The sequence below is a fragment of the Trachypithecus francoisi genome, unplaced genomic scaffold (genome assembly GCF_009764315.1).
Source record: "Trachypithecus francoisi isolate TF-2019V2 unplaced genomic scaffold, Tfra_2.0 Lachesis_group0, whole genome shotgun sequence".
Classification (NCBI taxonomy): domain Eukaryota; kingdom Metazoa; phylum Chordata; class Mammalia; order Primates; family Cercopithecidae; genus Trachypithecus; species Trachypithecus francoisi.
Genome location: NW_022681453.1, coordinates 67,820,934 through 67,845,680, shown reverse-complemented (window position 1 = coordinate 67,845,680; position 24,747 = coordinate 67,820,934). Strand labels below are relative to the sequence as shown.

Genomic DNA, 24,747 nt, shown 5'->3' with positions numbered 1-24,747 from the left:
AGAATATATTTTAAACAAAATTGCAATAACAATATGACATATCAAAAACTTGTGGAGTGTAGCTAAAGCTGCGCCTCCAGGAAAATTTATAGTTTATATTGCATTTATTAAAAAGTGAAGATAAGTTGAAAATCAATGATCTTAGTATCCAACCCAGTAAGTCAGATAAATAGTGAATTAAACTCAAAGAAAGTAGTAGAAAGATAACAATAAAGATATAATGGTTAATTTTATGTGTCAACTTGACTGGACCTTCAGGTGACCAAATATTTGGTCAAACATTATTCTAAAGGTTTAGGTGAGGATGTTTTGGTTGAGATGAATATTTAAATCTGTAGACTGAGTAAAGCAGATTGCCATTCCTAATGCGGGTGGGTCTCATCAATCAGCTGAAGGCCTGAATAGAACAAAAAGGCTAACCCTCTTTCAAGTAAGAGAGAATTCTTCCTGCCTGAAGGCTTTTGAACTGAAACATCAGCTTTTTCCTGCCTTTGGACTCTAACTAAAACATCGGTTCTTCCTGGTTCTTGAGCCTGCTGACCTTCAGACTGGAACTATACCATTGGTTCTCCTGGTTCTCAGGTCTTCAGACTCAGACTGGAACACCATCAGCTCTCCTGGATCTTCTGCTTGCCAGCTCACCCTGCAGATCTTGGAACTTGTCAGCCTTCATAATCACGTGAGCCAATTCCTCATAATAAATATGTTTCTCTATACATAGAAAAACATCTATTGGTTCTAATTTTTCAGAGAACCCTAATTCAAAACATGAGAGCAGAAATTAAAAGAATAGAAAAGAAAAAATTTAGTACATTAGCAAAAGCAATTCTTTGAAAATACTAACAAAATTGATGCATCTCTGGCAAGTCTGATCAAGAATGAAAGAGAAGGCACAAAAAAATCACAATCAAGTTATGCTCCCCCTAGGAGTACAGTTAGTTTAACTTTTCAGAGTTGGTCAATGCAATTCATAGAAATAAGGAGAAAAATATATGGTAACAAAAATAGATAATAAGAAGCATTTAATAAAATTTACCTTCTCTTCATTATAAAAATCTCTTGGTACACTAGGAAAAGAAAGGAATTTCATTAATATGAACTTTGTTAATCTTCCTAAAGCTATGAAAACATCTTCCTTAATGATGCATTAATATGTTTTCCTCCTAAAATGAGAAATGAGACAAAGATGGCTATGATTTATCCCTTTAATTTAACATTGTACAGCTATTCACAATATTGGTCATTAGATGAGAAGGAATTGGAACTCATATACATTTAGTGAAAATGAAAACATGCAGTGGTTGGTATAACCACTTTGGAAAACTGCTTGGCAGTATCAAAGTTAAACATACTAATATCCTATGGATCAATATACATTTAACAGAAATGCATATAGGTATTTACCAAAAGATATGTACAAGGTTGTTCATGGTAGTATTATTACATCAACCGTAAAATGAATAAATTAATTTGTAGTGGTGCCATAGCCAAACAATGAAATGCTATTTTAATAATGAAATTAAATTAACTAATGCTATAAATATAATAGAAATAGAAGCAAGAAAGAGAGCAATATGTATTGTATAATTCTACCTGTCTAATTCAAAACAGGTAACAGTAGCCTACAGTGGTAGAAGTCAGGATAGTGGTTATTTTTAGAGAGGAGAGTGGGAATATTAACTAGGTAAGAGTATGAAATAGGCTTCTGAATGGCTTGTATTTTTTTTCTTGTATTACTTGTCCTTCTATTGTATTTTTTAATGTGGATTGTAGTTTCATGGGTATGTTTACTTCATCAGAATTCATTAAATACACATCTATAATCTGTGTACATTATATATATTTTGACAAAAATATTTATCTTAAAATTAAATACCTATTCCTAATAAAAGAAATTTATAACATATAAATCAATGTATACTTCTTTAAATATCTCTCTGTCTCTCTTTCTATGCCCTCACCCTCCCTCCCCAGAATTCAGGATCTTATTTAATGGGGAAATACTAGATGCATAGCCACTAAAGTCAGGAAGAAGGCAAGGATGCTCAACCTCTCCACTATTTTTAATACTCTAGGAGTATTTTTAGCAAAGCAGTTAGACAAATACAAACAATTGGAGACATAAAAATTGGAAAAAATAAAGTAGTCTCTATTTTAGATTATATGATAATATATCTAAAACGGCAAGAGAATCAACCTTAAAATGAATACAAACAAAAGAAGGGTGTATACTAAAATCTAGTTATAGAAATAATACCCTATTAGAAAAGGTAATGAAGAGAAGAACCCACATAAAATAGCATTAAGAAAGTTAAAATAACTAGGTATAAAATTAGCAAGAAAATCAATATGTGGAAGACTTTCAAACTTCCTAATAATGTAAAAGTATACTTGAATAAATAAAAGGTGGTATCCTTTGTTCTTGAATAAGGTGGCTCATTATTTTTTCTTCTACTTTCTGAGATTTACTTTTTTCTTTACTTTTCAAAGTCAAATGCTTATGTAATTAAAACATTTTGGCCGGGCGCGGTGGCTCAAGCCTGTAATCCCAGCACTTTGGGAGGCCGAGACGGGCGGATCACAAGGTCAGGAGATCGAGACCATCCTGGCTAACACGGTGAAACCCCGTCTGTACTAAAAATACAAAAACTAGCCGGGCGAGGTGGCGGGCGCCTGTAGTCCCAGCTACTCGGGAGGCTGAGGCAGGAGAATGGCATAAACCCGGGAGGCGGAGCTTGCAGTGAGCTGAGATCTGGCCACTGCACTCCAGTCCCGGCGACAGAGCGAGACTCCGCCTCAAAAAAAAAAAAAAAAAAAAAAAACATTTTCAGTTTTTCTTCTCTACATACATATTTACAAAACCATAAAACTTCCTCTTGATTAAGATATGTCTGTGTCTTATGAGGCATTTTTGTTCAGTTCTGTTTTATACATTTCATTATGATTTATTCTTTGCTAATTAATTACCTACAGATATATTTTTTAGTTTTCAAAGTATTTTTGTCATGACTTCTAATTTTACTTTACTGTGGTTAGAATATAATATCTACAATTTTGATTTTTTGGTATTTAACAATTAATTTGTTATTCACCAAATACCTATTTTTTTCAGACACTAGTGTAGGTTCTAATGATATCATGGTGAAGAAGTAACCCTACTTCTTTGCCTTTATGGTACTTACTTCTATTGTGATATACATTTTCTCTTTTAAAAATATGTATATATAATTTGTGGTTTGGGCATTGTTCCTGTTTTGGTGTGGTCAAATATTATTGCAGAGTGCTCTTATTTTTGTCTTGCTTCCTCATGGTCACAGAGTGGCCTTGTCTAATGTCTCCTGGATGTCAGGGGGGTTGCTTTTCTCTTTTCTAATTCTCTAACTGATTCTAATATTGTGTTTTCTAAATCATAATCTTGTATACTTATCTCAACAATTTATGGTGTTTTTGAGGTTCAGTCTGTTATATTTTGTGATTTACTAGGGCTGTTGCTAGCAATATTTTACAAGCAAAGCAACTTTTATCTTTCAGATATTTACTTTAAGAAAATATAATAGTGTTTTAGGATATTATTTTATTAAATCTTGGGGCTCAAATTTAGAAATATTATATTATTCATTTTATTGCTTGAGTTATATTTTCCAAACTTTTTAGGCTAATGAATCTCCTTGCCAATATCTCCTTGCCAATTGTCTCATACACTCAATAAAATTGGTTTTACTGGCTGGGCACGGTGGCTCATGCCTATACCCCCAGCACTTTGGGAGGCCAAGAGGGGCAGATCACCTGAGGTCAGGAGTTCAAAACCAGCCTGGCCAACATGGTGAAACCCCATCTCTATAAAAAATACAAAAATTAGCCAGGTGTGGTGGCAGATGCCTGTAATCTCAGCTATTCAGGAGGCTGAGGCACAGAATCTCTTGAACCCAGGAGATGGAGGTTGCAGTGAGCAAAGATCATGCCACTTACTGCACTCCAGCCTGGGCAACAGAGTAAGACTCTGTCTTCTGTCTAAAAAAAAAAAAAAAAAAAAGAAGGAGAAGAAGAAAGAAAAGAAATTGGTTTCATTGTTCATCATGTTCTCTTGTATGTAAAAAAAATCAATTTGAAGTTAAAACATATCTTAATACAGTCACATCTATTTTATTTTAAGAAATACTATGCAGCCATAAAAAAGGATGAGTTTGCGTCCTTTGTAGGGACATGGATGCAGCTGGAAACCATCATTCTTAGCAAACTATCACAAGAAGAGAAAACCAAACACCGCATGTTCTCACTCATAGGTGGGAACTGAACAATGAGATCACTTGGACTCGGGAAGGGGAACATCACACACTGGGGCCTATCATGGGGAGGGGGAGGAGGGAGGGATTGCATTGGGGAGTTAAACATGATATAAATGATGACTTGATGGGTGCTGACGAGTTTATGGGTGCAGCACACCAACATGGCATAAGTATACATATGTAACAAACCTGCACATTATTCACATGTACCCTAGAACTTAAAGTATAATAAAAAAAAAAAAAGAAATATTACTCAAGTATGTATTTAGTTTTGACATTTTCACTTAGCAAGTCATATATGCCATTTACTTCAAGTTAACATGTAAAAAGCTCCACTTTTTTGTCAAATTGATTTTAACTTTTTTTGTGTGTGATTTAATAACCAAGCATTTTTGTTATAGCTTCAAAAATAAATGTATATTGCTTTAATGAACTGATATTTGAAAACTTTTGTGTTTTTACTGCGAAAACTACTAGCTGGTTTATTTTTGTTATTTTTTGTGTCTCATTGTAAGATGTCGAGATAAGTGATAAGGTCTCAGGATGTTCTGCAGGCTTAGGTTATCACCACCACTATATTTTCTTTCCTTACCAATAGTTTTTTGAAGTTATTGATACATCTTTATGCAGTGTATAAGAATTTTCATCAAAGGGATACTATTAATGTATTTCAAGAAAATCATCTTAAGGCAAATCTGTCAGAAATATATCATTATTTTAACATTGGCTATTTTAATCTTTCCTCTTATTTTTTTTTCCCTAACCAATGATAGGTTAAATTTACTGTCATTGGTAACAAAAAAATAGGAAGGATACAAATAATAATTGAGAATCATTTAACAGCAAAAGTTATCAGTATGGCTAGCATTGTTTAGCTTAATGACTGAGTCTTAAAGATGATCGTATTATAATCATGATGTGTTCTCAAATTTTTCTATTTTAAAGAAATAATATTTTATTAATCATCTTATTTATTGATTTAAAAATAAATATTAACCTTTTTAATGATGTGACTCTCTAGAATACCTTTATAATCTTCAGAGGGTTCATAAAACATCAGTTTAAAATATTGAATTCAGTCAAAGAGAAAATAGGATTTGATAGAAGAAATTTGAAGCCAAATTTGAAGCCACATTTCTCAAGTGCATAGGACTTAATCTTATCCCGTTTCATGTTTTATTTCATCTTCATTTTCTATCTCATTTTTCTTTTCTTCCAATTTTCATACTTATTTTATATCATGTCATATATATTTATATTCATCCTCATTTCCTCTTTGAAATTAGGTGGAGGTTATTGGTAAGTGTTCATATTGAAGCAGAGCCTGTGTGCCGTTTTGTTTTAATGTAGAAAACCTATATTCAAGTTCTAGAAAAATTGGTATTCTAAATAAGGTTGTGTTATGTGGTATGATTTTACTTTATTAACATTAAACTTTATTTGAAGCAAGTTAAAATTAATGTTAGAATTAAGAAAATTATTGTTCTAATGTTTTCCAGCTGCTAATAGGTTATGAAAATGGTACTGTAGTATTCTGGGACTTGAAATCTAAAAGAGCAGAACTGAGAGTTTATTATGATGAGGTAAGTGATTTCCACTGAAATGTTTGAAAGAGTATTGTGACGTTATGCCTGTTTACTACTTTTAAGCTTTGTACTTTACCAATATGTTTAGCCTTGGGAAGTTGCCTGATTCTGACCCAATGCTTCACACTGTCTTTTGGTATTTGTGTAAGTTCCATCTCTGGTTTTTCTCTTAAGAGGAAATTCTGCCTTGACTGCCTATTTTGGGGCCCTCTTGTGGCATCTTATATACTTTGCATTTGTTAATAGGTCCTGGCTTGTACTCTTACACACTTGGGTGCCTGTCACCTGTAGTATATCCCCAACTTTGTCTCAACTGCTTTTCCTTTCTCTAGGCTCCATGCTACGGTGTGCCTTATTGTCCTTAAGGTCTCTAAAGACACTATTCACACCTTCCTTAGAAAATTCCTTTTCAGAGGCAAAAGGTTCAAGTCAGTTTGAAAGGTCTTGTCTTCTAATACTTGTCTTCTTAGAATAAAGAAAAATTTTGTAAATAGTAATACTTAATAAGTGACCAGATCTTAATAAGTGACACTTATTAAATGACAAGATCTTGAAGTAAGTTTTATTGTACATAATTGAGACTTGAGTAAGTTTGCATTTAGGGGAAGCAACAAACTCCTATTCATCAAGGAATAATCTCCCAGTTGACACTTCAGTTGTTCAGATATTAATTCCAGGCCATTCATTATTTTTCCATTCAGGAGAGGCTAATAAGAAGATGGTAAAACTGGGAGCAACAGATTAAAAGGGAAATTACCTTTTGTGCCTGTGGAAACAAAGGTGATCATCCGTGCTATTAATTCAATTGGAAAATGGTGGGAGTAGGAAGAGATAGGAGGAAAATATAGGTCAAAAATTTACGTCCAGTAAAACCTACTCTTTATAGGAAAAGTGCCAAATAATTTAAGACAGCAATGAAATAATTAGAAAATGAAAACCACACACACGTTAATTTTACAGCACTTCCTCATTTTATCATTGGAGGAATAAAAAATGTCTCCAAATGAACCTGTAGTCACCCTAGAATGCTTTACATGTTCTCTCCCATCCCCCTCATAGCAGTTGATTGTTTAAGTTTTGGTGCTTAAAGATATAAGCCTTCACCTATTTCATAAACTGTACAATTCATTATCAGTGGTTCTCATAGTGGTAAAAAAGTTTAGAAAGAAAATAAAATGGCATCTGGGTAATTTTTTCATGATTGGTGAAAAATAATCTGATAAGTAATATCATTCAGTTATGTTTTTTTATAATCAAATTCTTGAGCATCTTGAATCATAAGAAAAGAAGGTCCTAGTGAGCTAAGCTAGGATTTTCCTTTTGTTATACAAATCATAAAGATGGGGATGGATAGTGCTCCCTCTCCTCCCTCTCTCAACACTAGCAGCTAAATAAGAATATGAACACCATGGGAATATTTAGTCAGTTGGAATTAGAATAACCAGTTCAAAAGGAAACCCAGAGGAAAATGCTGAATCATCTAGCTTACCTATGGCCTTAAAAAGTGTGGAAGAAACATTTTGAGCCTTAAAAAGAGAGTAAAATTGCAGTGAAATTTTAAAATAAGGATTAGCAGCTGCCTAAGTGAGTTAGTACAGTACCACAATATATGTAATTTATACCTAGAAGTTTTTGATATCTGATATATGTATATAAATCTATCATATTTATCTACTGTAATGCATCATTATATGCTCTATTGTTTTAATAGAGATAGTTAAATACTTCATTTCACTACCAAACTTTTCAGCCTCTCCTCAGCACCTTACCTCTCATATCTAGAAAACATGCTTAATACTTACCTGAAATGGTTTTTCATAAGTCACCAATGAGCTCTTCATTACTATACACAGTGACCTCTTCTTAGCCTTTACATTCCTCACTAAACCTGTGGCTTTACCTCAGTTTCTCCTCCTTAAAATAACTTATTCACTTGACTGTGTCTTTCTACTTCATTTATCATGCCTCCTTTTTCCATAACTGATTTTTCCCTTACCTCTCTTTTACATTATTGATATTCTTCAGGATACTATGTCTTTACCCTCATTTCTTCTCTCCCCAATTTATACTTTCTAATGTTTATATTCTCTCTTATCATTTCAAATATTACCTTTTACCTCCCTCCTGAACTGTAGATCTAAATATATAACAATATATTAGATAAATCCAACGAAATATCCCATTGGCACTGAATTTGTATTTAAATATCTAAACCTCCTTCTATGTTTTCTTCTGGTTTTAAAGTCTTGTTTAGTTAATTCAGCCTAGATCCTTCAAAGTAATATTTGTCTCTTCCCTCAATATGTAGTATATGCAATCAGTTTCTGCAGTCTTTCTGATTCTGACTTTATATTGTCTCTTTTATTTCCTCTTTTCTCATTCCCACTTCCAATGTCCTATTTCAAGTTGTTATCTTTTGCCTGGATGACTATAAGAGCATTTTAATTAATCACAACCACTTTTCCTTTGATATCTTACCTCTTCAATATATCCTTCATTAACAAGATTATCATTTTAAAACAAATTATGGAATTCTCTACAACAGAACCTTTGAATAGCTCTCAATTGTCAACAATAGAAAGTCCATATTGCTTGACATGAGATTTAAGGTCCTAGTGCTATCATTCCTCTTTAGTTAAATTTACAGCATCCTTCTACACATTCCCCACATTTCAGACATATTACTCACTAACTTCTATATATAACTTTTATTTCTTATCTCTGAGCCTTTGTTCCTTCTAACTTCTCATCATGAACTGCCTTCTTTCCTCTTCTGTATATCAAAATTCTGTTAGGTCTTTAGCCTCTGTAAAACTATTTAGACAATTTAACTAGCCTCTTCATAAATAGCCATTGATGAATTGAGTTTTGTTTTGGAAATCCAAGATTATTTGCAGAAACAAATATACGAATTTTACTTTCACATTAACTGTAAATTTTTTCTTTCGTTACGTCAATAATTCTTAAGTAATCTTTCACAAAGAAATCCCTCAGAGTTTGGCCTGAGGAAAATTTTTAAATTTCTTAAGAACTGCTGTATTTCCTTTTTTCCATGTTGTTATCCAGTTTTTTGGATTTCCTTCTTTCATGTTTTAAAGAAACTCAGTCTCAGCCTCTGAGTTGATAAAACTAGCTAGTATTTTATGTTTAAAATTCTGTTTTCTATCTCTTAAAATTCTTTTTAGATTAGTTGTATTAATTTTGTTTTTTTCAGTAAGCCCTCTGAGCTCCCCTCCCTTTTTTTGAGAAAAGAGTAGGGTACAATCTAATAAATAGAAATTGAATATTTATCCATTAAGTTAGATCAAATGCTAGCTACTCAGTAATGCACTACATGAAACCCTGATCTCTAATAACAATGTTGGTCTTACATGCTTGTTTGTTCTAAACAATAAATATTCTTCTTTAATAGTACTGACTTACTTTGGCTTTATTGTAACTATTATTTTTATATCTGTCTTTTCCAGTAGATAGAAATTCAGTGAAATAAGAAGGTTTAGGGCTGAGGGTGCCTTTTCTGCCTCCACCTTTGATGACAAAACAGTTTGAGACAACTTTAAGTTAAATGAGTCTCATCAAAGTTAACATGTAGGGGAGGCAAGAAGATATGACTTTCCCTTGAACCACCTACAGAAGGGAGAAGAAATAAGCAGAGGAGAAGAGAAAGAAGTATTTTTCCCTCTAACTTCCTCTGCTGGACTCTAGCAAAAAAGAAATCTCTGCTTAGTAATGAAGGCCACAGAGTGAGAGAAAACACAAGTCCAGGGTTTCATGTTGCTTTTTCCATTTAATCAATCTTACTTTCTTGATGATATGTTTAATAATTACTTTAGCCATCAGTTATCTGCAACTCTAATAATACTGATTGCTTAGAACTTTTATCAGTTATGTACATATAACTTAGTTTGGAACTTTTAGTTGTATGTGTCTATGTGTGACGTTTCAAACAATAAATATGATTAGTATTCACTTACGTTAATCTTCTCTCTGTTGCTGTTTTATAAGTGTCTTTAAGGAAAAGATGTTGTATGCTTCTTTTCTGCCTTTATATCTACTATAATTTTTCTCATAGTACTTAGTACTTTACCCAAGTTCTGCATATACTTTATTAATTTAGAAAGAATACCAAGGTTGTGGAAATGTGTGTGACATTAATTACTAATTCAGTCAGAAGATATTTATTGAGTACTTACTTTGTGCTGGTCGCTATGCTAGCATTGGGAATACAATAGCTTGGGAAAAAGGAATACAGTCAGCCCTCTGTATCCATAAATTCCTTATCCTTGGATTCAACTAACTATAATAGAAAATATTTTAAAAACAAAAACAATTTTAAAACAATATAATAATTTATAATAATACAAATAAAAAGACAGTATAGTATAACTACTTACATATCATTTACATTCTATTAATAATCTAGGGATGATTTAAAGTATATGCAAGGATATTCATAGGTTGTATGCAAATAGTATGCTGTTTTATATCAGGGACTTGTGCATCTGTGGATTTTAGAATCTGAAGGAGTGTGGGAGTTCTCTAACTAATCCCCAATGGTTACCGAGGGATGGCTGTAATTACTTTTGAATCTTATGTGACTCAAAACTGCAGAGTTAATCTGAAAATATAAAAGAAAATTTAGACCTTTCTTGCTTTAAATTGATTTAAATAGTATATGCAAGAGGGCAATACAGTGCAATGATTGACAGTTTTTCATAGTTAGACCTTGGTTTTGAGTTGTGTGACTTCAGCAAGTATCTCAGTTTCTCAAGACCTGTTTCACCATGTGTAAATTGAAAAATCAATACCCTTTTTTATAGGATTAAATGAGATAATGTGTATAAAATGCTTGCCATGGGGTTTGGCACATAGAAAGCCTTCGGATGGTAGCTCTTAAATTATTTTTTAAATTGGCTATATTAGGAGGAAAAAGGACTTCATCTTACCAGAAATTATATTCTGATATGGGTCAGAAAAAATATATTTTTAAAGTGTTATTAGTATAATAATTTTATATCAGAATAGTCTTTCTTTGGAATATAGAATGATATAACTTATCTACTTTTTCCCCCTCTACTTGTTTTTAATTGTTATTTTATTAGGCTATTCATTCAATTGATTGGCATCATGAGGGCAAACAGTTCATGTGCAGCCATTCAGATGGTAGTTTGACTTTATGGAACCTGAAAAGCCCAAGTCGCCCTTTCCAGACCACAATTCCACATGGTAAGATGTATGCTTTCAAAAGAAATAAACACTGACTACTCAGTGCCTTGACTTGAAGTAGGATAGATGGTATTAATGTGTTTGGTAGAAAAAGGTAATAGGACATAGCTTCTGGTTCTAAATACCCCTTTTATGCCACCTACAGATCCCTACATTGTACCCCAAACTTTCCATACTTCCTTCTTCCTGCCAACCCACATCCCTGCTTTGTAAGCTGTACTTATATAGTGTCCCAGCCAAAAGTCGGATAATGGATGGTTGATATATCTGAGGCAGAGGAGATAACACAGGAAATATTGTTGCTTTTAAGGGTTGAGGAGCCAGTGAGAGAATTGCACTATTTAGATCTGACTTTCAGACTTAATTCCTATACTGCTTTATAGTCTATTGCTTTCTAGATTCTCCACTTGTTTCCATTTCTGCCATTTGATTCAATTAAGTTATGAAGACTGTGGTTTTAATTTTAGGCTTTATTTTTCTTTTTGGGTTCCACATTGAAAAGAGCATTTTAATCCTAAGTGAGGATTTTAATCTTAATCAAGAATTTATATTGGAGCTGTATGCCTACTGGGGAAGAATGAAAAATTCAAATATACAAATATGTATAATTCAGATGACTAAATTATTTGATAATATTGGTGATTATCTGAGTTCTATGTTTACCTCATACCGTTGATTATTTGTAATAATAGATATGTCAGAACCTAACAGTTGATCAAACATATTCTATTTTACAGTTTCTGAGCATTCGTTATCATGTCACATTTGGAAAATAGTGGTATGTTTTCTGTAATGGGTGACCCATAGATCACAAGCATTCTTAGAATTATGTCATGATGTGTCTCTGCCATTTTTTTGTACCATGATCACTTGCTCCATCAGTAAATGATTAAATTATTGCAACATTCTTCCAGGATGTAAATGTTTTTTATCCTTTAGCTGGTTTATTTAGAGTAGTTTTATTTAAAACTACTTGTGTAGTGTCACACTGTATTGTGTATAAGTAATCTAGATATGATTTAAAGTATACAGGAGGATGTATGTAGGTTATATGCAAATATTATGCCATTTTATATAACAGACTTAAGCATCTGTGGATTCGGGTATAGGAGGGGGAGTCCTGGAATCAGTGGATACTGGGAATAACCATAGTTGAGTTGAGCATACTTTACATATGCTTACTTAGAGATGCTTTATTTAGAGATTGCCATTACAGAAACCTTGGATAGATATTAGCTATACAGGATTAACTATTTATTTATATGAGAGGCAATAGGATCTCTCCACACACCCCCAGTTAACCCCCAATTCTCATGCCTTTTATTTGTAAAAGTGTAATATGAGTTAGTTATAAATTTTCTACTTACTTCCTTATGTTCTTCTCAAATATCAGTTTCTATTAGTTCTTTTGGCTAGACTGGACATTTGATACTTTTATTTTTTTACCGTATCCATATTTATTTCATCAGTTTTGATTGTTTTCTATTATTCTGGTTTTCTGTTGAAATAAAGTTCTATTTAGAGGTTGTTCAACACATCAGCCTTGATGTCTTTTATAATATGTAAATCAGATTATGTTCCTGTTGCCTCACAATAACATAAGCACCAGTGATTTTGATAATAGAGGCATTTATTGTCATATCTGTTGACATTCTTTGGGTTTATTTTTTTCCCTTTTGTTTTAGCCATTTTTCTAAAATAAAACTTTTCTCTAAGTACCATTTTAGATATATCCTATAAGTTTTTAAATGTAATATTAATCATATATAATTTTCATTAATATTTAGTTTGAGATATTTTCTATAATTCCTATTATAATTCTCCTTTGACCCTCATTAGTTATTTAGACATGTGCTTTCTAATTTCTAAACATTTTCATATTTATTATTTGTGTTATTATTATTAATAAAAGATGGGTCTTGCTATGTTGCCCAGGCTGATCCTAAGCTTTTGGAGGCCTCAAGTGATCCTCCCTCTTTGACCTCACAAAGTGCTAGAATTACAGGTGTGGGCAACCACACCCAGCCTTAATTTCTTAGCATGTTTTTTATGATGGATTTTGAAATTGTAGTCAGAGAATATGATATAACTAGTTCTACAAAATTTACTGAGATTTGCTTTATAATCAGTGCAGAGCCAATTACCATAGCATTCTAAATGTGCTTGGGAAGAATGTACATTTTCTAATTGTTACATAAAGGTCAAACTTGAAATTGTGTTTTTCATTTTGTATGGTTTAAATCTTTGCTAATTTTTTGTTTTGATATGTCAATTCTTAGAGAAGCGAGTTAACATTTCTCTTATAATGAATTTTCCTTAGTAATTCTGTTCATTTCTGTTTTACTTTAAAAAACAAATAGGTTAAGGTAGTTGATGGTGTTTTTCAGATTCCCTGTAATTGAACTGATACTTGTCTAGTGCTATCAATTGCTGAGACAGTGGTATTAAATTTCCTAATATGATTATAGAAGTGCATGCTTCTCAGTTTAATTCTGCCCATTTTTGCTTTATGTATTTTGAGGATCTATTATTAGGCATCCATTACATATCCTATAAAGAGCATAGCCCACCTTTTGTATACACAGGTTCTTCACCCATAGATTCAACAAAACCAAAGATCAAAAGTATTCTGAGAAGAAACAATTAAAAGTACAAAAATTTAAAATAATAGAAATAAAAAGAAACAATACAGTGTTAAAACTACTTGTGTAGTGTCACACTGTATTGCGTATAAGTAATCTAGATATGATTTAAAGTATACAGGAGGATGTAAGTAGGTTATATGCAAATATTATGCCATTTTATATAACAGACTTAAGCATCTGTGGATTCGGGTATAGGAGGGGGAGTCCTGGAATCAGTGGATACTGGGAATAACCATAGTTGAGTCTTGTGCTTTTATCTAGTCACAGAGTTCAGTCTATTAATATTAAATGTAATTACTGATGAGATTGAATTTTGGCCTACCACTTTATTATCTGTTTGGTGGGTCCTGTCATATTTTTCCCTCTTTTCTCTTTTTGCCTTCTTGGGGGTTATTTCAATTTAATTTAATTGAAATTTTAATTTAAATATTATAATTTCATTTCTATTATAATTTAATTTTAATTTAAATATTAATCTAAGCATTTTATTTTCACATATTTTTTATTGGTTGCTCCAGGGATGACAATATACTTCCTTAACTATTCAAAGCCTATTAGAGCGAACATTGTGACACTTCACATAAAATGTGCAAGTCTTGTAACCATATAGACCTATTTCTCTTCCCCTACTGTCCTTTATGCTATGGTTATCATGTAGTGCATCCAAATATATTGTTATAATTTTTGGTTTAAATAGTCACATGTCTTTTTTTTAATTAAGAGGAAAAACAGTCTTTTGAATTTTCTTTGCTATTTGTAATTTGCATTTGTTCCTGAAGATACAAGAACATTATTTAATTTTTATTTTAGGCCTAGTGGAAATGAATTCACGTAGCTTCCTTTATCTGGAAGTTCATTTTTGTTTTGTTTTGCCTTTTTTTTTTTTTCTTTTTTGGAGGCCATTTTTCTTGGATTTAGATTCCTGAACTGAGAGTTTGTGTGAGCATGTGTGTTTTGGTTTTAAGGTGACGGACACTTTACATGATCTTCTGCCTTCCATAATTTCTAAATGAGGAATCTGTAGTAGCTTGAATTTTGCTTCCTCTTTATATAATGTGTCACTTTTCTCCAATTGCTTTCAAAATTTTGTAGGGTATCTTTTATTTTCAGCAATTTGATTACTTTATGTCTAGGCTTGGTTTCTTCAAGTTCATTCTGTTAAGGGTTCTACCAAGTTTCTCATATATATATATATATTATATATATATGATATATAATTTGCTGGGTCATCAGCTGTTTTACTCAAGATTAGCACTGTTGATGGCATTGTTCTTATGGCTGATTGCTGCTGTTACTGCAGACATCGATTTTTCCTGTTCAGTGGTTTCAAATATGTATTTATGGTTTCAAATGTGTATTTTTCAGTTGCAGTGCTACCAGCTACACATGCATACATACACACATACATATACAACACATATCTACATATATGATATTAAACCAAATCCTATCAAATACTTAATAGCGAAAATTTTGCTCAGAAGCAGGACAGGGGTGTCCACAATTACCACTTTTATTTAATATTTTCCTGGAAATACCAGCCAATATTATTAGACTTGAAAATGAAATATAATATTTAAAAATTTAGAAAGAGTATTCAAAATTTTAGTTACTTTTTCATAATGCAATTAGACAACACAAAACAAAAATGAATTAGGAAAACTATTACATGCAACAGTAGAATTCTGTACACAAAACAAACAAAATATAATGGATGAATAGAACCATTTTAGATCACAGCACCCACAAGAATGCATGGGAATAAGCCTTAACGTACATGTGAAGTATTATTTCTATATGGAACATACAACAGAAAACTTGAATAAATTAAAAACATACCATATGTATGCATAGTAAATTCAATATTATGAAGACGTTGATTTCCCACATATTACTTTATAAATTCAGTTTGTTCCCAAGAAAAATAATTACAGGGTTTTCCCTGACAAAAACGAGCAATGGGGAAAGGATTCCCTATTTAATAAATGGAGCTGGGAAAACTGGCTAGCGATATGTAGAAAACTAAACAGGACCCCTTCCTTATACCTTATATAAAAATCACCTCAAGGTGGATTAAAGACTTAAACGTAAGACCTAAAACGTAAAAACCCTAGAAGAAAACCTAGGCACTACCATTCAGGACATAGGCATAGGCAAAGACTTCATGACTAAAACAACAAAAGCAATGGCAACAAAAGCCAAAATTGACAAATGGGATCTAATTAAACTAAAGAGCTTCTGCACAGCAAAAGAAACTATCATCAGAGTGAATAGGCAACCTACAGAATGGGAGAAAATTTTTGCAATCTATCCATCTGCCAAAGGGCTAATATCCAGAATCTACAAGGAACTTAAACAAATTTACAAGAAAAAATCAAAAAACCCCATCAAATACTGGGCAAAGTATATGAACAGAGACTTCTCAAAAGAAGATATTTATGTGGCCAACAAATGTATGAAAAAAGGCTATCATCACTGGTCATTAGAGAAATACAAATCAAAACCACAATGAGAAACCATCTCACGCCAGTTAGAATGGCAATCATTAAAAGTCAGGAAGCAACCGATGCTGGAGAGGATGTGGAGACATAGGAACACTTTTACACTGTTGGCGGGAGTGTAAATTAGTTCAACCATTGTGAAAGACAGTGTGGCGATTCCTCAAGGATCTAGAACCAGAAATACCATTTGACCCAGCAATCCCATTACTAGGTATATACCCAAAGGATTATAAATCATTCTACTATAAAGACACATGGACACGTATGTTTATTGCAGCACTATTCACAATAGCAAAGACTTGGAAACAACCCAAATGCCCATCAATGATAGACTGGAGTAAGAAAATGTGGCACATATACACCATGGAACACTATGCAGCCATGAAAAAAGAATGAGTTCATGTTCTTTGCAGGGACATGCATGAAGCTGGAAACCATCATTCTCAGCAAATTAACACAGGAACAGAAAACCAAACACTGCATGTTCTCACTCATAAGTGGGAGTTGAACAATGAGAACACATGGACACAGGGAGGGAAACATCACACACTAGGGTCTGTCCGGGGATGGGGGGCAAGAAGAGGGAGAGCATTAGGACAAATACCTAATGTATGTGGGACTTAAAACCTAGATGATGGATTGATGGGTGCAGCAAACCACCATGGCACATGTATACCTATATAACAAACCTGCACTTTCTGCACATGCATCCCAGAACTTAGAGTTTAATAAATAATAAAAAAAGAAAAATAATCACAGGGTTTTTAAAATTAGATGAGCAAATATGTAGCAAAGATAAACAAATAGGAAAATTATTTAAACAAGGAGTAATGGTTAATTACAGGCAGTTTGGAAAGTTTGGTGCCCTGAATGATTCTTACTGAAAGAAATAAAATGTTGAATATATCAGTTTTTTTATTTTTATTTTAAATGTCATTGAGATGGTAAGCATGAAAATAAGGATCTAAAGTCTCCAAAAGAGAATGTTAAACTAGAAACTCTGAGAGATAAGTAAGTGACAATAAATTTTGTTCTAAATTATCTGCTATACTTTGGAGAGCTTAAACTTCATTCTTTAAAAAACAGGTTTATTGAGATATAGTTCACAACAGCAATTTAAAGTATAAGCTTCAATGATTTTTTAATATATTCATAGTTGTGCAATCAACACAATTATTTTAATCATTTAATAAATTTAGAACATTTTGATCACTCCCCTGAAAAACCCCATACTCACTAGCAGTTCATTTCCATCCCCACTCCTTCAGCCCTAGGTAATCACTAATCTTTTTCTATCTCCCTATAACTCCATTAAAAAATGAGTGAAAGACCTGAATATACATTTCTCCAAAGAACACATGAAAATGGCCAACACATACGTAAAAAGGTGCTCAGCATCGTTTATCATCAAGGAAATGCCAATCAAAACCACTATGAGAAATCATCTCACACCTAGTAGGATGACTGTTATCAAAAAGTCAAGAGATAACAAATGTTGGCAGGTATATAGAGAAAAGGGAATCTTTGTAAACTATTGGTGGGAATGTAGATTGTACAGTCATTATGGAAAACTAGTAGAGTATGGAGGTTCCTAAAGAAATTAAAAATAGAACTAAGATAAAAACCCAGCAGTCTCTCTTATGGGTATGTACCCAAAGGAAATGAAATCACCACCTTATAAAGTTATCTGCACTCCCATGTTCATGACAATATTCACAATAGCCAAGATATGGAAACAGCCTGAATGTCTGTTGACTGATGCATGGATAAAGAAACCAAGCTATTTAAATACAATGTAACATTATGCAGCCTTAAAAAAGAAAGACATCCTGTCGTTTGCCACAAGGTAGCTGAACCTGGAGGACATTATGCTAAGTGAAATAAGTTAGACACAGAAGGAAAAGTATTGCATTGTCTCACATGTGAAATTTTTTTAAAAAGTCAAATACACTGAGATAGAGAATAAAACAGTGGTTACCAGGGGCAGGAGGGCTTGGGGGAGAAAACAGGGAGATGTAGGTCAGAGGATACAAAGTAGCAGATATATAGATAAACAAGTTGAATCTAATCCACAGCATAAGGACTAAAGTTAATATAATTGTATTTGAGAGTTCTGCTAAGAATTTTAGCTGCTTTTGCCACCAAAAAAGGGTTAAATATGTGAGATGATGGATATGTTTTTTTTTTTTTTTTTTTTTTTTTTGAGACGGAGTCTCGCTCTGTCGCCCAGGCTGGAGTGCAGTGGCTGGATCTCAGCTCACTGCAAGCTCCGCCTCCCGGGTTTACGCCATTCTCTCGCCTCAGCCTCCCGAGTAGCTGGGACTACAGGCGCCCGCCATCTCGCCCGGCTAATTTTTTGTATTTTTTTTTTAGTAGAGACGGGGTTTCACCGTGTTAGTCAGGATGGTCTCGATCTCCTGACCTCGTGATCCGCCCGTCTCGGCCTCCCAAAGTGCTGGGATTACAGGCTTGAGCCACCGCGCCCGGCCTGGATATGTTAATTTGCCTCACTACAGTAACATGTTTATCACCTATGTACATTCCATAACATCATGTTGTATACCTTAAATATATACGATAAAATTTATTTTTAAAAAACAAGTGTTTCAGTTCCAAGTAAGGTTAAAAAAAAAAGTATACACTTTAAAAGTTTAGAAGTTCCTTTAGTTTGTATATGAATGTTTTTTCATCTTTTGCTAATCTCTAAATGCCTCCGTTTCACCCACAGTATTGAAAGATGTTTTATCTGCATATATATAATTATGCATTGGGAACTATTTTCCCTCAGCACTATGATGATATTATACAACGTTTGCCAGGCTACCATTTTATTGTTGGAAGTATTCAGTCATATAATTTTCATTCTTTTGTGGTGATTCATCCTTTCTGTGACTTCTATTACAATTTTATCCATACTTTGATGTTTTATGATTTCATTAAAGTGTGTCTAGTTTGGACATCTCATTCCTTATCCTGCTTTTGTTGTAGGAAAAACTGGTTCTTATCACACGACCATGAAATATTAGGCTCGCAGACACTTTGAAGGGTGAGAAGAGCAGGGTTTATTGGGTGAAAAGGAAAAAGGGGAAGCAAGGACTCTCAGCAAAGTGAGAGTCCCACTAATAGACTTCCTGTCTCACAGATTGAATCCCAGGTTACTACCCCCAAACAGAAGAGGTCAGGCACCTCCCCACTGCAAATGGTGTGAACTTCCTGAGGCTCCACCCCAGTGGGCATTCCTCCCAGTGTGCAGACCGGTTGGAGATTCTCCAGGGACCCCTTTATACTTGGCTTGTCTCATTTTGGAATACATTGGGGTTTTTTGATCTATAGATTTATATTTTTTATTTGTCATGAAAAGTTACCGTTATGTATTCTTTAAATATTGCCCGTTCCGTTCTATCCTCTTCTCAAATGTATTTTAGACATATTAAGCTTTTCTTTTTTATTTTTTGGAGATAGGGTCTGGCTATGTCACCCAGGCTGGAGTAAAGTGGTGTGATCCCAGCTCACTGCAACCTCTGCCTCTTGGGCTGAAGTGATCCTCCCACCTCAGCCTCCTGAGTAGCTGGGACTACAGGTGTGTGCCACCACACCCAGCTAATTTTTGTATTTTTTGTAGACACAGATTTTCACATGTTGCCTGGGCTGGTCTCAAATTCTTGGGCTCAAACGATCCTCCAACATCAGTCTCCCAAAGTGCTGGGATTACAGGCACCATTCCTGGCTTTCATATATTTCAATATAATGTTTTTTTCTGTCTCCTTGCTTTTCTGTACTGCATTCTGAGTAATTTTTTTCAGATATAACGTCTTTCACTAATTTTCTCTTCAACTATGTATATTCTGCTTTTTGTGAAATAAATTTTCTTAATTTCTATAATTAGTTTTTATTTCTAAAGTTAATTTTGCAGATTAGAATTTTACATATTCATAATTTACAAATCTAATAATCTTTTGGTCTTTGGGATAATATCCTTTATTTCTTTAATTATTACATACACATGTCTTCTATATTCTGGGTCTAACTATTCTAATGTCCATAGTTATTGGAAGTATAAAGCTGTTTATTGTTTCTGCTGATTTTTATCATAGTGTCTAACTTCCTTTTAGTGTAATGATATTGGGTTGAAAGCTCATTGCTCAATATTAATATGTTGAGTAGGATTAGATTGAGGATTTTGAAAGCTTTTTTTCAAAGAGAGTCTTCTGTTGCTTCTCTGACTTACTTTGAGATGAAACAAAACACAATATCTGCAACTTACTCTCAGCTCAGAAGGGAAATAATAGCATATAAAGAGAAAGAATATGATAAGGCAATTGTGGGAATAAACAACTAGAGAACTTGGGTAAATGGCATAGAAGAGATTTTTTTAGTAAATTTTCCTTAATTCTATATCAAAATAAAACTGTTCAGTAAAAAAATGAAGGAGCCTAAAAAAATGCCAGACTACAATTAGCAGTCTTTGGAGGATACCATTTCTGAAATAAAGGAGGCTATGACTCTTGGAGGCCAAGTGGTAAAGAGAAACAAGGAAGCAAGCATTGATAATAGAGGGCCCTCCAGAAACAAAAGAAAATTACAAAATCAGAATACACATCAACACCTCCACACACACATAAATGAAGTACAATTAATAAAACTGTACTTTGCCAAAATAAGAAGTTGCTCTAAATCTAAGAAATATAGAAAGCTAACCTACCTGCTATGTGTTAATTCTGGTCCACAAAGAATACACACTTCAAATTAACAACCGTTGGAATCCATCCTCATAAAAAGATGTCATAAAAGAAAAAAGTAAATAGAGAGTAAAGATATTTTAACTTCTAAAAATTCTCATCAAAAACAACCACAGGTAGTTTGGGTTTCACCTTCTAGATGTAGACCTGGAAAGAGTATAGCTCCCACTTTAGGGAAGTGGTGTCTGCCATTTCTGAGGCTTGAGTAGGCTGTTTTCCCCTCACAGTGTAAACAAAACCACCAAGAAGTTCAAACTGGGTGGAGCCCTCCTTAGCTCAGCAAAGCCACTAAAGCCAGACTGCCTCTCTAGATTCTAGATTCCTTCTTTCTAGGCAGGCATCTCTGAAAAAAAAAAAAAAAGGCAATAGCCCCAGTCAGGGGCTTACATATAACACCCCCATCTCCCTGGGAGAGAGCACCTGGGGGAAGGGGAGGCTGTGGGTGCAGCTTCAGCAGACTTAAACGTCCCTGCCTTCTGACTCTGAAGAAAGCAGCAGATCTCCCAGCACAGCATTCAAGCTCTGCTATCGGTCAGATAGACTCCTCAAGTGGGTCCCTGATCCCCATGCCTCCTGACTTAGAGACACCTCCCAGCAGGGGACAACAGACAACTCATACAGGAGAGCTCTGGCTGGCATCTGGCAAGTGCCCCTCTGGGACGAGCTTCCAGAGGAAGGAACAGGCAGCAGTCTTTGCTGTTCTGCAGCCACCACTGGTGATACCCAGGCAAACAGGGTCTGGAGTAGACCTCCAGCAAACTCTTGTAGACCTGGAGAAAAGGGCCCTGACTGTTCGAAAGAAAACTGACAAACAGAAAGGAAGAGCATCAAGATCAACAAAAAGGACATACACTGAGAAACCCCATCTGAAGGTCACCAACATCAAAGACCAAAGGTAGATAAATCCACGAAGATGGGGAAAAACCAGCACAAAAAGGCTGAAAATTCCAAAAACCAGAATGTCTTTTCTCCTCCAAATGATCACAATGCCTCACCAGCAAGGAAACAAAACTAGACAGAGAATACATTTGACAAACTGACAGAAGTAGGCTTCAGAAGGTGAGTAATAACAAACTCCTCCGACCTAAAGGAGCACGTTCTAACCCAATGCAAGGAAGCTAAGAACCTTGAAAAAATGTTAGAAGAATTGCTAACTAGAATAATCAGTTTAGAGAGAACATAAATGACCTGATGGAGCTGAAAAACACAGCACAAGAACTTCATAAAGCATACACAAGTATAAATAGCTGAACTGATCAAGCAGAAGACAGGATATCAGAGATTGAAGATCAACTTAATGAAATAAAGCATGAAGACAAGATTAGAGAAAAAATAATGAGAAGGAATGAACAAAGCCTCCAAGAAATATGGGACTATATGAAAAGACCAAACCTATATTTGATTGGTGTACCTGAAAGTGAAGGAGAGAATGGAGCCAAGTTGGAAAACACTCTTCAGAATATTATTCAGGAGAACTTCCACAACCTAGCAAGAAAGGCCAACATTCAACTTCAGGAAATACAGAGAACACCACAAAGATTCTCCTCGAGAAGAGCAACCACAAGACACAATTGTCAGATTTACCAAGGTTGAAATGAAGGAAAAATTGTTAAGGACAGCCAGAGAGAAAGGTCGGGTTACCCACAAAGGGAAGCCCATTAGACTAACAGCAGATCTCTCTGCAGAAACCGTACAAGCCAGAAGAGAGTGGGGACCAATATGCAATATTCTTAAATAAAAGAATTTTCAAGCCAGAATTTCATATCCAGCCAAACTAAGCTTCATAAGCAAAGGAGAAATAAAATCATTTATAGACAAACACATGCTCACATGCTGAAAGATACTATCCCCACTAGACCTGCCTTACAAGTGCTCCTGAAGGAAGCACTAAACATGGAAAGGAACAATCGGTAGCAGCCACTGCAAAAACATACCAAATTGTAAGGACCATCAACACTCTGAAGAAACTGCATCAACTAAGTGGCAAAATAACCAGCTAGCATCATAAAGACAGGATGAAATTCACACATAACAATATTAACCTTAAATATAAATTGGCTAAATGCCCCAATTAAAAGACGCAGACTGGCAAATTGGATAAAGAGTCAAGACCTATCAGTCTGCTGTATTCAGGACACCCACCTCAGGTGCAAAGACATATATAGGTTCAAAATAAAGGGATGGAGGAATATTTACCAAGCAAATAGAAAGCAGAAAAAGCAAGAGTTGCAATCCTAGTCTCTGATAAAACAGACTTTAAACCAACAAAGATCAAAAGACACAAAGAAGGGCATTACATAATGGTAAAGGGATCAATGCAACAAGAAGAGCTAACGATCCTAAATATATATCCAACCAATACAGGAGCACCCAGATTCATAAAGCAAGTTCTTAGAGACATACAATGAGTCTTAGACCCCCACACAATAATATTGGGAGACTTCAACACTCTACTGTCAACAATAGACAGATCCACGAGACAGGAAATTAACAAAGATATTCAGGACTTGAACTCAGCTCCAGACCAGGTGGACCTAGTTAAGTCACCAACCTATATATATGCAACCAATACAGGAGCACCCAGATTCATAAATCAAGTTCTTAGAAACCTACAATGTAACTTAGACCCCCACACAACAATAGTAGGAGACTTCAGCACTCTACTGTCAACATTAGACAGATCCAGGAGACAGAAAATTAACAAGGATATCCAGGACTTGAACTCAGCTCTGGACCGAATGAACCTAATAGACATCTCCAGAACTCTCCACCCCAAATAAACAGAATAGACATTCTTCTCAACACCACACCGCATTTATTCTAAAATTGACCACGTAATTGGAAGTAAAACACTCCTCAGCAAATGCAAAAGAACAGATATCATAACAGTCTCTCAGACCACAGTGCAATCAAATTGGAACTCAGGATTAAGAAATTCACTCAATACTGCACAACTACTTGGAAACTTAACAACAGTGCTCCTGACTACTAGGTAAATAATGAAATTAAGGCAGAAATAAATAAGTTATTTGAAACCAATGAGAACAAAGACACAATGTACCAGAATCTCTGGAACACAGCCAAAGCAGTGTTTAGAGGGAAATTTATAGCACTAAATGCCCATAGGAGAAAGTGGGAAAGATCTAAAACTGGCACCCTAACATCACAATAAAAAGAACTAGAGAAGCAAGAGGAAACAAATTCAAAAGCTAGCAGAAGACAAGAAATAACTAGGATGAGAGCAGAACTGAAGGAGCTAGAGACAGAAAAACCCATCAAAAAATCAGTGAATCTAGGAGCTGGTTTTTTGAAAAGATCAACAGAATAGATAGACCGCTAGTCAGACTAATAACGAAGAATAGATAGAAGAATCAAATAGACACAATAAAAAATGATAAAGTGGATATCATCACTGATCCCACAGAAATACAAATTACCATCAGAGAATACTATAAACACTTCTATGCAAATAAACTAGAACATCTAGAAGAAATGGATAAATTCCTGGACACATATACCCTCTCAAGAGTAAACCAGGAAGAAGTTCAATCCCTGAACAGACCAATTACAAGTTCTAAAATTGAGGCAGTAATTATTAACCTATCAACCAAAAAAAGCCGAGGACCAGATGGATTCACAGCCAAATTCTACCAGAGGTACAAAGAGGAGCTGGTACCATTCCTTCTGAAACTATTTCAAACAACAGAAGAAGAGGGACTCCTCCCTAACTCATTTTATGAGGCCAGCATCATCCTGTCTACCAA

At 34.3% G+C, this 24,747-nt stretch overlaps 1 protein-coding gene across 4 annotated transcripts in view; it reads left to right on the top strand.

Moving 5' to 3' along the window:
- Positions 1-24,747, top strand: part of STXBP5L (syntaxin binding protein 5 like) — a 475,147-nt gene that overhangs the window by 232,706 nt on the left and 217,694 nt on the right. For all 4 annotated transcript variants that reach the window (XM_033211089.1, XM_033211087.1, XM_033211090.1 and 1 more), the window contains exons 8-9: positions 5,786-5,869; positions 10,975-11,098. In XM_033211089.1, the coding sequence (XP_033066980.1) occupies positions 5,786-5,869; positions 10,975-11,098 (208 nt within the window). The remainder of the gene's footprint in view (positions 1-5,785; positions 5,870-10,974; positions 11,099-24,747) is intronic.